The sequence below is a fragment of the Stegostoma tigrinum genome, chromosome 12, assembly GCF_030684315.1.
Source record: "Stegostoma tigrinum isolate sSteTig4 chromosome 12, sSteTig4.hap1, whole genome shotgun sequence".
NCBI lineage: Eukaryota > Metazoa > Chordata > Chondrichthyes > Orectolobiformes > Stegostomatidae > Stegostoma > Stegostoma tigrinum.
The window spans coordinates 16,851,963-16,866,036 of NC_081365.1; the positions used below are offsets into that span (position 1 = coordinate 16,851,963).

The following is a 14,074-nucleotide window of genomic DNA, read 5'->3' on the forward strand; positions in this document are numbered from 1 at the left end:
GAGACCCAGTTATTCAGAACATCTTCTACCTTTCAAAACGTGTGCCGGAATTAGAAAGGAGAGAATGTAATATCATAATGAAGCTGGCCAAGCATCAGAAAGATCTTTATTCCTCTGATATTAACCATTAACTCTTACCTCTACCATCTGAAAAAAAGCTCATTCTTAATAGAGAGAAAGCAGAGTTTATGTTTTGAGACCAGTGACTGAAGATGAGTCATTGCACTCACAATGTTAACTCTGCTTTCTCTCCAAAGATAGTTCCAGACCTGCTGAGTTTCTCCAGCCATTTCTGTTTTTATAGAAATTATAGAATCCCTACAGTGTGGAAACAGGCCCTTTGGACCAACAAGTCCACACTGACCTGCATAGCATCCCACCCAAACCCATCCCCCTAATCCACTCATCCCTGAACACTGTGGGCAAGTTTAGCACGGCCAACCCACCTAACCTGCACGTCTTAGGACTGTGGGAGGAAACTGGAGCACCTGGAAGAAACTCACACAGACACGAGGAGAATGTGCAAACTCCATACAGACAGTTGCCGAAGTGGAATTGAACCTGGCTCCCTGGCGCTGTGAGGCAGCAGTGCTAACCGCTGAGGCACTGCGCTGCCCTATTTCAAATTTTGTTTCAAATTTTCTGCATCACCAGTTCTTTGTTTTATTGTGGCTTATTATTAACACTAGTCAGTCCATTCAACCTCCAATCTTCTTTTTAAACTTTTCACCTAATTGTACTTTTTCCTTTATATTCTACTTTTCCTATATATCCATATGCCTACATGATATATATATTATACACACACACACTTAGTTATGTATCCTAAAGTTTTGTTTCTTTCACCTGTCAAATGTAATATGTTAAAAGCTGTTATAAAAGAAGTCACAGTATGGCATTTAGATAAGTGCGAGGCTGTTAGGCACAGTCAACATGGTTTTATGAAAAGGAAATCATGTTTCACCAATCTGTTGGAGTTCTTTGAAAAGTTAACAGATTAACACAAGAAACAGTGCATGTATTGCACTTAGATTTCCAAAATACATTTGGTGAGATACCACATTAAAGATTTTTGGGAGAGGCCAGACAGGCTGGGACTTTATCCCCAAAGTGTTGGACGCTGAGGGACTGACATTATAGAGGTTTATAAAATCATGAGAGGTGTGGATAAGATGAATAGCCAAGGTCATTTTCCAAGGGATGGAAGTGTAAAACCAGACGGTATAGATTTAATGTGAGAGGGGAAAGATTTAAAAGGGACCTGAGGGGGCAACATTTTCACGCAGAGGGTGTTGCGAGTGTAGAATGAGCTGCCAGAGAAAGTGGTAGAGGCGGGTACAATTATAACATTTAAAAGATATTTGGAGAGGATTATGGATAAGAAAGATTTAGAGGGATATGGGCCAAACACTGACAAATGGGACTGGTTAAGTTTGGGAATCCTGGTCACTATGGACGAGATGGGCCAAAGGATCTGTTTCCATGCTGTATGACTCTGCAAACTAAACCTCATGGTGTAGGGGCTAACATATTGCCATGGATAGAAAATCGACTCACAAAGTTGTGAAGATAACATAGATATAAATCAGATATACCGGATATTTTATCATTTAGGTGATGAGGCAGTGTATAGAATAGATTCCCTACAATGTGGGAACAGGCCCTTCAGCCCAACAAGTCACACTGCCCCTTGGAGCATCCCACCCAGACCCATTGCCGTATAACCCACACACCCCTGAACACTATGGTCAGTTTAACATGGCCAATCCATGTTGGCCATGCACATCTTTAGACTGTGGGAAGAAACTGGAGCACCCAGAGGAAAACCACGCAGACACGGGGAGAATGTGCAAACTTCACACAGACAGTTGCCCGAGGCTGGAATTGAACCCGGGTCCTTGGCGCTGTGGTGCTATGGTGCTAACCACTGAGCCACCGTGCCGCCCCAGTCTGTGCGAATAGTGTGTGAAAATATGATATTGCCCATTTTGGCAGAAAAACGATATAACAGAAGCTTGTTATCTAATTGGTGAGAAATTGCAGTGCTCTGAGTTGCAGAGGGCTCTCAGTGCCATCACGCATGAATTGCATAAGCTTAGTATGCAGCTACAGAAACTAATTAGGACATCTGATAGATGGTTATTTATTACCAAGGGACGTGACTACAGAAGTTGGGAGATTATGCTTGAGCTACACAGGAACCAAAGAGACTACTTCTGGAGTACTGTGTACATTATTGGTCATCTCACTTAAGGAAGGATGTAAATGAATTGTAGGCAGCTCAGAGACAGTTTACCAGAGTAATATCTGAAATGAAAAGGTTGAGGAAAGATTGGACTGGTTAGGCTTGTATTTGCTGGAGTTCAGGGGAGTAAGGGGTGACTTGATTGAAATGTACAAGATCTTGATGGAATGTTGGCAAGCTAAATATGGAGAGGGATCTTTCCTCTTTTGGGAGAATATAGAACTAGGGGCCATTGTTTAAAGATCACCCATATAAAACAGAGAACAGGCAACTTCTTTTCTCATGGAAGACCACCAGTCTTTGGAATTCTCTTCCTGAAAAAATGATGGAGGAAGGTTTCTTGTATATTTTTAAGGCAGAGGTAGATAAATGCTTGTCAAGTGAGAGGATGAAAGATTACTGGTGGTAGGCAGGAATGTAGATTTGAGGTTGGGATCACATTAGCCATGGCATTATTGAATAATGCAATAGGCACAAGGGGCTGAATGGCCTCCTGCTGTTGATTTTCATGCTAACAAGTGTACCATTCCATCTATGCTAAGCATAATGCTGGGTTTCTGTCTGACTCCATTCCTATTCCCTGCATTGTCATTTCATCTTATATAAAGATTTCTCCCTCTACACCCGCATGGCTACTTCTAGTAGACTTCCATGTATGTTTACGCTTACTTTCAGATATGTGTTTACCTTGGAAATATGTCCAAAAACACAGTATCAAGTTTGCACATGCAATATCAATATTTGTTTCTTCCACTGCACTCTCAATTCTCTGGCTGCTTTATTGTTCAATATAAGATTGTAGATTAGGCAAAATGCCTTCAACTAAGTAAGACAATAGTCAATGCCACAACCTGTAAGTAGTAAATCCATTATTCATATCTTGGCCAGCACCAGGCCTAATATCTTCAATAGTCTTTGAACCTCAACCTTCTCAACCTCCAATTCCAAACTCTAGGATTTCATTTACTTTCACTGACTGAGCTAACTCAGGATTTTGCTAACTTCCTGTGGCTCAACACCCTCCAAAACAGTAACTTCAGAGCTCTCATTGTCATCATACACAACCTTGCTCCATCAATCTCTGAGGCATCCTTCACCTGTAGGATCCAGAAGCCTGGGTGATCCTGGCCCTTCCCAAACCTGGGATAGCTGAAGTTAACCAAATCAATACTAACTGACCAAGACTGTCTGTCTAAACTAAGAATCCAACTGTTCTAGAGATAATGGGAACTGCAGATGCTGGAGAATCCGAGATAACAAAGTGTGGAGCTGGATGAACACAGCAGGCCAAGCAGCATCTTAGGAGTTCAAAAGCTGATGTTTCGGGCGTAGACCCTTCATCAGAAAAAGGTGATGAAAGGCCTAGGCCCGAAACATCAGCTTTTGTGCTCCTAAGATGTTGCTTGGCCTGCTGTGTTCATTCAGCTCCACACTTTGAATCCAACTGTTCTAGTTGGCTTTAAAAGTTAATTGTTTCATGGGATGTGATCATTATTGGCTCAGCCTGCATTTATTGTCTATTCTTAATTGGCTTTGAGAAGATGTTGGTGAGCTGCCTTCTTGAACCACTGCATTGTCTATAGTGTAGATATGTCCACAGTGCTCTTAAGAAGGGACTTTGAGGAGTCTGACACGGTTTTTACTGACCTTCCCTAATCAACCATGAGAAACAAGCGATGAGCTACCTTCTTGAACTGCTGCAGTCCGTGTGGCGGAGGTGCACTCAAAATGCTGTTAGGAGGGGAGGTCCAGATTTTGACCCAGTGACAGAATGTGTGGCTTGACCTTGTAGCTGATGGTGTTTCAATGTATCGGCTGTTCTTTCCCTTCTGGTTGGCAGAGATCGGTTTGGAACATGCTATTGAAGGAGCCTTCATGCATTGCTGATTGTATCTTATAGATAGTACACACTGCTGATCAAGGTGGTGGATGGGCTGCTGGTCAAGCTTTTTTGGAAGCTGTCGATTTGGTTTGATTTATTGTAGTCACATGTACCTAAGTACAGCGAAGAGTTTTGTTTTGCAAGCTGTACAGGTAGATCATAGCAATTAAGAACATACAGATCATGGGGTGCTTAGACAGAGCGAGGCACCCTATGGCTGCTTAGGAGGTGCACAAAGCAAAATTAGTATTATTTGAAGTTAGAGAGGTCCATTCAGCAGTCTAATGATAGGAAGGAAAAAGCTGTTCTTGAAGCTGTTGGTGCATAGGAACTTATTTTTGAAGCTGTTGATGCATGAGCCTGTTGGTGTATAAGAAACTGTTCTTGAACTTCTTGGATGTTATGGAGCTGCACAGATGGTAGTGATGGCATGGAGTTATGGACGTAGGTGGTAATGGTAGCATGGGGATATTCTTGGCAAAGAGGTTGAAGATTGTATTGGGGTACAATTCTACTCCTGCTAATGTCTTACAGTACCTCATGACTTGAGTTGCTAGGTCTGTTTGAAATCTATCAATTTAGCATCATGGTAGTGCCACTCAACACAATGGTGGGTATTCTCAATATGAAGCAATATGGGTAATCAGCAGAAAGCTTCCTTGTCCACGTTTGATCTGGTGCCATGAGAGTTAATGGAGTACATGGTCAATATTGAGAATTGACAGAGCAACTCCTTCATGACTGCAGTGCCCTAAGCTCTGTCTATCCTGCCAGTGGAAACTGAAAAACCCAGGGATGGTGATGGTGTTGTCAGGGGCATTGTCTACTAGTTGAGTGTTCACTGACTATGACTGTGTCAGGCTATTGCGTGACTAGTCTGTGAGCCAATTTACCCAATTTTGGGACTGGACACATTTCATCCACCACCCCTTCCACTCCAGGTACTAGTAAGGAGGACTGTGCAATTTTTTGAGACCTTTTTATGGATTGATATAACTGATTCTAGTCACCAATTTCAGAGGGCAATTAAGAGCCAACCACATTGCTGTGGGTCTGGAATCATGTGTAGGCCAGACCAGGCGAGGATAGCAGTTTTCTTTCACTAAAGGACATTCATGAACTAGGTATTTTGTGTCACTCAGCAATGGTTTCATGGTCACAAACAAAAACAGAAGTTGCTGGAAAAGCCCAGCAGGTCTGGCAGCATCTGTGGTGGAGAAAACAGGTTTAATGCTTCGGGTCCGGTGACCCTTCCTCGGAACTGATGGTGGCTGGAAAAGCGCCAGTTTATATGCAGAAAATGGGGTGGAGGGAGGGGTGCGATAGGCAGTAAACAATTGGATAGAGCCTAAAGAGAGAGAAGAACATTTGGACAGACAAAGGAGTTGCTAACGATCAGGCTGGGAAGGTGAATAGTTGTTAATGGGGACTGTTAGTGACTAACAACAGGGGGTGTGTAATGGCAGGCTATGTGGTAACAAGGCCTGGTGTGTGTGGAAGGGGGCTGGGACATGGGAGAGCTTAGGCCCTAAACTATTGAACTCGATATTGAGCCCGGAGGGCTGCAGGGTCCCCAAGTAGGAAATGAGGTGTTGTTCTTCTAGCTTGCACTGACCTTCACTGGAACATTGCAGCAAACCTTAGAGAGAGATGTTGGCCAGGGAACAGGGTGGTACATTAAAGTGGCAAGTAACAGGTAGCCCAGGGTCTTTTTTGCGAGCAGAATGTAGGTGCTCTGCGAAGTGGTCACCAAGTTTATGCTTCGTTTCCCTAATATAGAAGAGGCCACCAAACAACTGGTCTTTTTACTCTTTGGAAACAGGACATTGTGCTAATTATCCACACCAGATTGATGCTGAAAGGTTTCTGAAATGTTTGTTTTCATTTCACTAGAAAGTATCATGTTGGGACATTGGTGGGTGGGACCGAGAATGGGATCTTCAGCACCCGTGAAAAATACATGAGGTGGATTGTATTCAGATACTTTGTGGACAGTTAGCTGCTTTTATGTCACATTGCTAATATCATTCCTTCATCTTTTATTCAGACATTTTCCAAGTTGAAATGTTGGAACTGTTAAGTGATGTGCTTCTTGCTTTCATTATGCGTTCAGCCAATGTTATTTTACTTGCTTAATTGCGTAAAGCGTGTGGTTAGGAGTGATAACCTTGCTGCTTTGTAGCTCTCCATGGCAAACCATTAGTATGAACATCTACACCAATGGTTCTGTAACTACAAGTACTGAGGAGTTGGTGCAGTGTGGTCACAGGACAAGGGAAACAGGGAGAGACGGACAAGGAGGCCAGAACCAAGGCCAAGGCTTTGGCTGTCAATGGGTCCCTCTCTCTTTCTCTCTCTCTATCTCTCTCACTCTGTCCCTCTCTCATCTGCTTCTGTCTTTACCCTACCAACACTTCACTCAACATCTTGCCAGTTTGAGGAAATCATTCTTTTCTCTCAGAGGAGTGAGAATCTTTGGAAAAGGCAGTTGATGCTGAGTCTTTAAATTTTTTTTCAGGCAGAGGGCGATAGATTCTTAATTAACAAGGGGATGAAAGATTATCAGAGCTATGCAAGAGTGTAGAGCTGAGGTTGAACTCAGATCAGCCCTGATTTTATTGAATGGTGGAGCAGGCTCCAAGGCTGGGTGGCATGCTCTTGTTCCTTGTTTTCATGTTTGTGATAGACCACTTTGCAATGCGGTTAATTCTCAGAATGGTGGAATGAGGCACTTAAATGGTCCCGATTTGACCACTCTAATGCCTCATAGGGTAGCTACGTCAAGCATGATGGCAGGATGTCTCAGTTAAGTCACTGCTGCAAGACACTACAGAACCCAGGGGTGTTGACAGGGTTGGTAAGTTGTGACAGTCTATCCTCCAACAATAGTACACCACAGTTTGGCACTGGTTATTGAACACCAAGGTAATTGAATATAAATATAGCATTAGTAAATAGTAGCTGGTCAGTTTACTCGGCACATACAGTGTAACTCTGTAATTCAGAAACTGTTTCCACTTTAGCCAAAGGGCCTACTGACTTCTTCATCCTTATCAAGGGCTCTTGTTGTATAATGGTAGTGTCCCTTCCTCTGAGCCAGTTGACCCAGGTTCAAGTCCCATCTGCTCCAGACGTGTGTTGTGAAATTTCTGAACAGATTGCATAGAAAATACCTGCACACAAACTCCATGGGAATAAAAGCGTAACATCTATGAAAGGCAACTCAAATGCTTGTATTAGAACACTACCGATTAGGCCTCAGATCAAGCATAATTTCCAATTCTGGGGCAGTGTACTTTGTGAAGGCTGTCAGGAACTTGGAACAAACAAAGAGGCAATTTACTGGAATGATAACAGGAGGACGGCTGTCAGTCATAAAGAAGCACAAGAGAAGGTGGAACTGCTCTCCTGGGAGCAGAGACCATTTAATAGCGGTCGTGAAAATCTGTCGAGCAAATCAAGCATAAAGCATCTTTTTCTGATGAAGGGTCTAGGCCCGAAACATCAGCTTTCTTGCTCCTAAGATGCTGCTTGGCCTGCTGTGTTCATCCAGCCCCACACTTTGTTATCTCGGATTCTCCAGCATCTGCAGTTCCCATTATCTCTGAGCAAATCAAGCAGATTAGTTACACAGGTATAAGAGTTAGTGAGCAAAAAAACAGAGGAAGAGGTGAGAAGAAATTATTTTATGTAATTTAACGCAGAATTTTTTTTATCTGTTATGAAAAGTTGTGGACAGTGAAGAACGTTATCTCAGAGTACAATGGGACCTTAATCAGATGGGACGATGGGTTGAGGGCCACAGATGAAGTTTAATTTAGATAAATGTCAGATGTTGCATTTTGGAAAGGCAAATCAGGGCAGGACTTATACACTTAATGGTAGGGTCCTGGGCAGTGTTGCCAAGCAAAGAGACGTTGAGGTGAATGTTCATAGTTCCTTGAAGGTGGAGCCACAGGTCGACAGGGTGGTGAAGAACACATTTGGTACACTTGCCTTTATTGGCCAGTGCATTGTGAATCGGCTTTGGGATGTCATGATGCAGCTGTACAGGGCATTAGTTAAGCCACTTTTGGAGTACAGTGTCAATTCTGGTCTCCCTGCCAGAGGGAAGATGTTGTTTAAATTGAAAGAGTACAGAAAAATTTTACAAGAATGTTGCTGAGTTGGAGAGTTTGAGCTATAGGGAGAGTCAGTAGACTGGGGCTATTTTCCCTGCAGTGTCGGAGGCTATAAGAGGCTATATCTCTATAAGAGACCTTATAGAGGTTTATAAAATCACAAGGGGTATGGATAGAGTGAATAGCCAAGGTCTTTTTCTCCAGGTAGGGCAGTCCAAAACTAAAAGGCATAGCTTTAAGGTGAGAGGGGAAAGATTTAAAATGGACCTAAGGGACAAATTTTTCATAAAGTGGGTGGTGCATGTAGGGAATGAGCTGCCAGGGATGTAGTGGAGGCTGGTACATTTACAACATTTGAAAGGCATCTGGATGGGTATATAATAGGAAGAGTTTAGGGGAATATGAGCCAAATGCTGACAAATGGAACCAGATTAATTTAGAATGTCTGGTCAGCATTTCTGAAGTAGCTGATCAGTTTACTTGGCACAAATAGTGTAGCTCTGTGATTCGGAAACCGTTTCCACTTTAGCAAAAAGGCCTACTGACTTCTTGTTGGATTGAAAGGTCTGTGTCTGTGCTGTACAACTCTGTGATTCTGTAGGAGTAAGGGAGGGAGATTTAACTTTCCTAAGTGAATTATATCACGATTTGAAGTGAAGAAAATTTCAGGAAAATATATAGGGGATTAGGAGCAATTGGAGGACACTGGGAAGAGCCAACATGGACACCATAGGCCAAATAGTCTTTTTTTCTGTGAAGTTTCATGATTTTGTGATTTTCTTGTATGTAGATGAATGATTCAGTTGTTATTGTCTGTGCAGGTGACCTTATGCATCTTCCGCCATACCTAAGGGTGGACTTCCTGATTCACAGAGGAGTGGCAGGTCCGAGCAGAGACCTTGGTCAGGGGCATGCCTGTCTGGAGCCACAGAGAAGAAACACCATGAAACGCACACAAGTAATGGAGCCAATCCCAGTGGAAGTAGCTACCAGGGACACACAGCAATGGCAATCAAGCACCGCGTCGACATTACCTCAGAGGGAGGGAGCAGACCGTGGCAAAGCTGCCAAATTGAGCAGCTCCCAAGAATCATTACTGGACAATCGCGGTCACTTGAAACAAGGGAACAACCCTTACGCAAAATCCTATACCCTGGTATAACAACCGCATGTCTGTACAAGGCTGTAAATAGTTCAATTTCAAGCTACCTTTTTTTTACTGATTCCAATATTTATAATCAAAGATTTGCCAAAATATTAAAAAAATCAGATATTGCAAAGACTTTGTTGTGATCCAGGGTGTGACATGCCTGAGCAACTGAATGTCTGTGCATTTTTTTTAAACAAAGCCTCCTCCATCCCTACCCTGATTGTCTGATATGCACAGATCATTGTGTTTTTACTTGTTTCCTAAGAAATGCATGGAGGCAAATTATGAAGACATTGACAATAGCAAAAAAAAACAAGGAGAGAGGAAAAAGAATACCAAGCTCTGTCACCCACTTTACCGGGAATCTCAATGGTTTAACTATTGCACAAGAAAAAGACAGAAAAGCTACATTTGTGGTTGAAACAGCGATCCCTGATTGATTGAAGAGTTTGCCGCCAAGTATGCACGCACCTTTTGCAGTTAGCTAGAAGTAGAATCGTAGAACAACACAGCACAGAAGGAGGCCCATTGTGCCAGAATCCTTCAATTCCATCTTTTCCTATTGTCCATTAGGTTAGGGATTAACATTATTAAATATTTTTTAAAATGTAAGTAATCTATTTAAAGTGATATTAACGACGAGCCCATAAGGCTGGATATCAAAGGGAAAGCTCCTTGCCATGTTTCATTGACTTGGTTAATCTACAGTCCATATATATATGCATTACTGGTACTCGTATGTATATGTACGTATACAGTGCACGTGTATATCTATGGTATACATACATATAGTATACGTACATGCATATATACTTGTCTAAGTATAAATGTAAATGGGTCTAACTTTATTTTAGGTAAATAAACATTAAGAGAGACAGATGGAAAACCCAATAATAACTGATGTTCCAGCTACATGTGTGTCTACCTCCTGAAGCTTGCATTGGTCAGACAGGTTCTGGCTTCAAGTTCTAACCAAAGTTTGGTGACCTTTAATTCTTTGCTACATAGTGTGTTTGTGTGTATTTTCTGATGTCAAATTTTAACAGTTGCCTCATGCAGAACTTTTCAGTCTTGTTGTTATAATAAAAAAGCATTTTAAACAACAAAAAGAAAACAAAATATATTATATAGATACGTGTATATATGCACTGTTTTACAAAGGGTACTGACGATATAAGGCAGCAGCTGCCATGAGCGGGTGACTGATAGTTTCATTTGATATCAAAAGGCTTTCTTGTTGTAAAAGTCACTGGTTGCTGCTTTTGTCCAGAAACAGAGTCAGCTACGGTGTAATGAGTCACCATCCAAAAGCAGAATCCCACAAAGCAGATATGACTTATTTGGAAATGTGAACCAATTACCCTAATTATAAATGGTTGAAATCGCAGAAGATGAAGCAAAAGCAAAATTTATTAAAAGACTGGCCAAGTTCCTGTGTAACAAAAGCAGAATGAACTTGTTTCAGGAATTATAAACCGATGACCCTGATGTTTGCTCCTTTCCACCACAGCTGGGATGGAAATAGCTTTCAGTGCATTGGTATACGCCCTCACAGCTTGTCAGCTGGAAATGAGAATGTTCCAATCTTTCAAGGGATTTGGATATAAAATCACTAAGGTTACAGAATCTCTTTCCTGTTACTGTTGTGATGAGGCTTGCTACCCTCTACTTTTAGCCAAGATAATTTGTGGGCGGTTGATAAATTTGCAAAGCAACAACCCAGACACTCAGTGTACTTTTAAAACAGAAGTTGTGTTTTTGCCGCATTGCTTCTGATGTAGAAGCATCAGAATTTACAATTTTCAACAAATTACAAATATGAGAAAAGTCTCAATCCTGTGCCGTCTGCTCAATGTCAGCTTTGGTCTTGGGAAGAGGTGAAGTCATGAATATGTTGACTTAACTATAAGTTCTATTTAGATTAACAATAGCAAGTAGTTGTTTAATTTGTTATTATTTGCCATCTGACCCTCTGCTAAAAGCACAAGCAAGGACAATTTTGAAGATTGTTGAGAGTTTTGAAGAAGATTTTCATCTGATGAAGTTAGACTGTTAAACGCCAAAAGAAGTTATCTAAAGAGGTTATCTAATATGGTATGTTTATAAAGTATATTGTTTTAAGATCATTCCATCTTCTAGTCAAATACAGTATGTATTAGGCTGCAGCCTAACACGATTTCTTTTAGAATGCAATGACAGATTGCAGCATCAATTTTAATCAGGTTACAAAGAAGTTCATGACCGGGAGATTGCAGGTGCTTTGGCAGGATGAACTGCATGGACCAAATTACCTGCCTAATTGGAGTTTATCTTTCTGTGTTCTGGAGACAATTAGTCTTATTGACAAGTGGAGCATTCAGCTGCTGGGCAGACAAGATTTATTCAGTGTGTTTCGACACATAATGTAAGGGCATGCACCAGTCTAAATGAAAACATTGATAATGAAAAATATCACAGCAATGATATCAACTGCAGTGATAATTGCTGTTCAGTTTGGCATCATTTGTTGCAAAACTGAAAGCAGGAAGAACGATAGAATTGACCATAACTCATTCCGATAATTCGTTTTGAATCGAATCTCAGGTCTGCAGGTATGAATCCTCTTTGTATCACCTGCAGTGCACAGTTGATGACCAGTCCACTATTCATTCAGATAAAACAACTGGTCTATGCGAGGCAACCGGGCTAATTGGTGAGATGAGCTGATATTCACTTGTCTGGCATGGATAGACAAGGTAACCAAATAGATTACTCATCTCTGGAGATAGCAGATTGGCATTTCAATACATTGTTCAGTGGAGTGGCAGGTGATAGTCTGTGCCTGTGATTCCCAAAGACGTCAAGTTTTCAATCTCAGTTGAAACAGTCAATGCAGTAAAAGTACTTCCGCACAGGAAGAAGCAGAAGCAATGAATTAATCATCTCTAAAACCTTCTTGTGGCTAAGTTCAAGCACTAATATTTAAGTTCCATTGGTGTAAAAAAACATGATAAGGATAGTTTTTGTTTTAAATACTGAGAATTGAGAAATTATTTAAATGAAATAGTAAACACATCCCCCCCAATGGGCCTATATGTATTAGATCTGCAGGTTATAATGCCCTCATGTGCCACAAATAATACACATTTGAATGCTATCATTTGCACCATGTGTACTGTGCCTTGTTTCACATGTTCGTTCCAGGTGCTGCATTGATAAGATCACAGCTTGCCAGTTTATATTGTACTCTCAATAGCAAAGCATTCCTTGTTGAGCACAAATATGTGAATGCAACAGTTTCTGAATCACAAATTCTGTGAATCTAGTGCCTCATTCAGTGTTTTGCAGTCATTGGATTTTCATCAGATTTCAAACTATTATGGGCTCCTCACCTAAATCTCTCAAGTCTAAATCATAAGATCACAAACTACCAGTTAGTCATTACAATCAGTTGATGTAATTATCATAAGTCAAAAATAGGAGACATTCACACAATTCACAATAAGTTCTTAAATAAGTATTAGCAACTGCTCAAAATAACCAAGCAGAGTAACCTTTCAAATATTCAAACGAACCATTGCATACCCTCAAACTAGCAATATTAATGTTCAAATTAACCGTTGTAAACACTTATACTTCAAATTGCCCAAGATACACACACAGCCAGAAATTCAAAGTAACATTTGTCCCTGGGATATATTTTGAAGTTTGCTTTTATTTTAAAAGCAAAAGCTATTTTTCTATTTTTTTCTTTCCACCTAAGAATTGGGGGAAAACTTTGAAAGAAAATTATCACCAGGGTATGTTCTGCTTCTTAAATCACATGAAAGAATAATACTGATAAATATTACTCATGGATATTCTTTCTAAACCTGTATTACATAAAAACAGCACCACTGATGACTCCCATTTTAACCACTTTTCATAAGGAATGACCACAACAGAAAATAAACAATGAATTCTATTTAAAATAGACACAGTTTTATTTTTAGACGAGGTAAATGTTAACTTGGCAGAAAATGCTCAGGCTCCCAGATTGGGAAACTATCTCATGGGACGTGCAAGTTGTCCAATTGAGGAAGAGAAAAGGAGGGATGCAGAAGAGGGCTCTGTTGTAATTTTAAAATTGACAGAGCATTTGTACCAGAATTTAGAGACCCTTTGTCATCCACCCTTTCAGGAATTAGAATCATTGCTCCGTCCCACAACTCTTTTACATCAGTCAGTCTCATATTGATCGCTGTTTGATTGCAAATGGTTTAAAAAATACTTCTTTCTTTATTTATTGTTTGTGGGACGTTCCACTGATAATTGTGCAATAAAAAACAATTTTTGCTGCACACCAATGTTGAATGTGTACTTTATTATAAAACTGAATTTTATGTGTTCAGTGATGCCTGACACATTTATGCCTTTATACTTTTCATTAGGCTTTGGGATGGGGATAGTGCTACCAAGGTTGGTTATCCAGAATAGGTTAGAATGGGCTTTCTCCTTGAATCATGTGAGGAAGATTTTCTCACAATAATGCTGGATTGACACTTTCAAGATATTGAGGGAAGAATGGCATTTGAAGATGGTGGTGTTCCTACAACATTGCTGCTCTTCATTATCTGGTTGCAGGTAAAGTGGTGCTATTAAAATAACCTTGGTAAGTAGCTGTTCTGCATCTCATAGAATATACAACAAACAGTGGA

General features: G+C 40.8%; 1 protein-coding gene across 2 annotated transcripts in view; it reads left to right on the forward strand.

Annotated features, from left to right (window-relative positions):
- The window catches only part of LOC125457234 (cell adhesion molecule DSCAM), a 612,502-nt gene extending 598,871 nt beyond the window's left edge, over positions 1 to 13,631 (forward strand). For both annotated transcript variants that reach the window (XM_048541184.2, XM_059650150.1), the window contains one exon: positions 9,070 to 13,631. In XM_048541184.2, the coding sequence (XP_048397141.1) occupies positions 9,070 to 9,410 (341 nt within the window). In that variant the 3' untranslated portion in view covers positions 9,411 to 13,631. The remainder of the gene's footprint in view (positions 1 to 9,069) is intronic.
- The last annotated feature ends 443 nt before the right edge of the window (positions 13,632 to 14,074 follow it).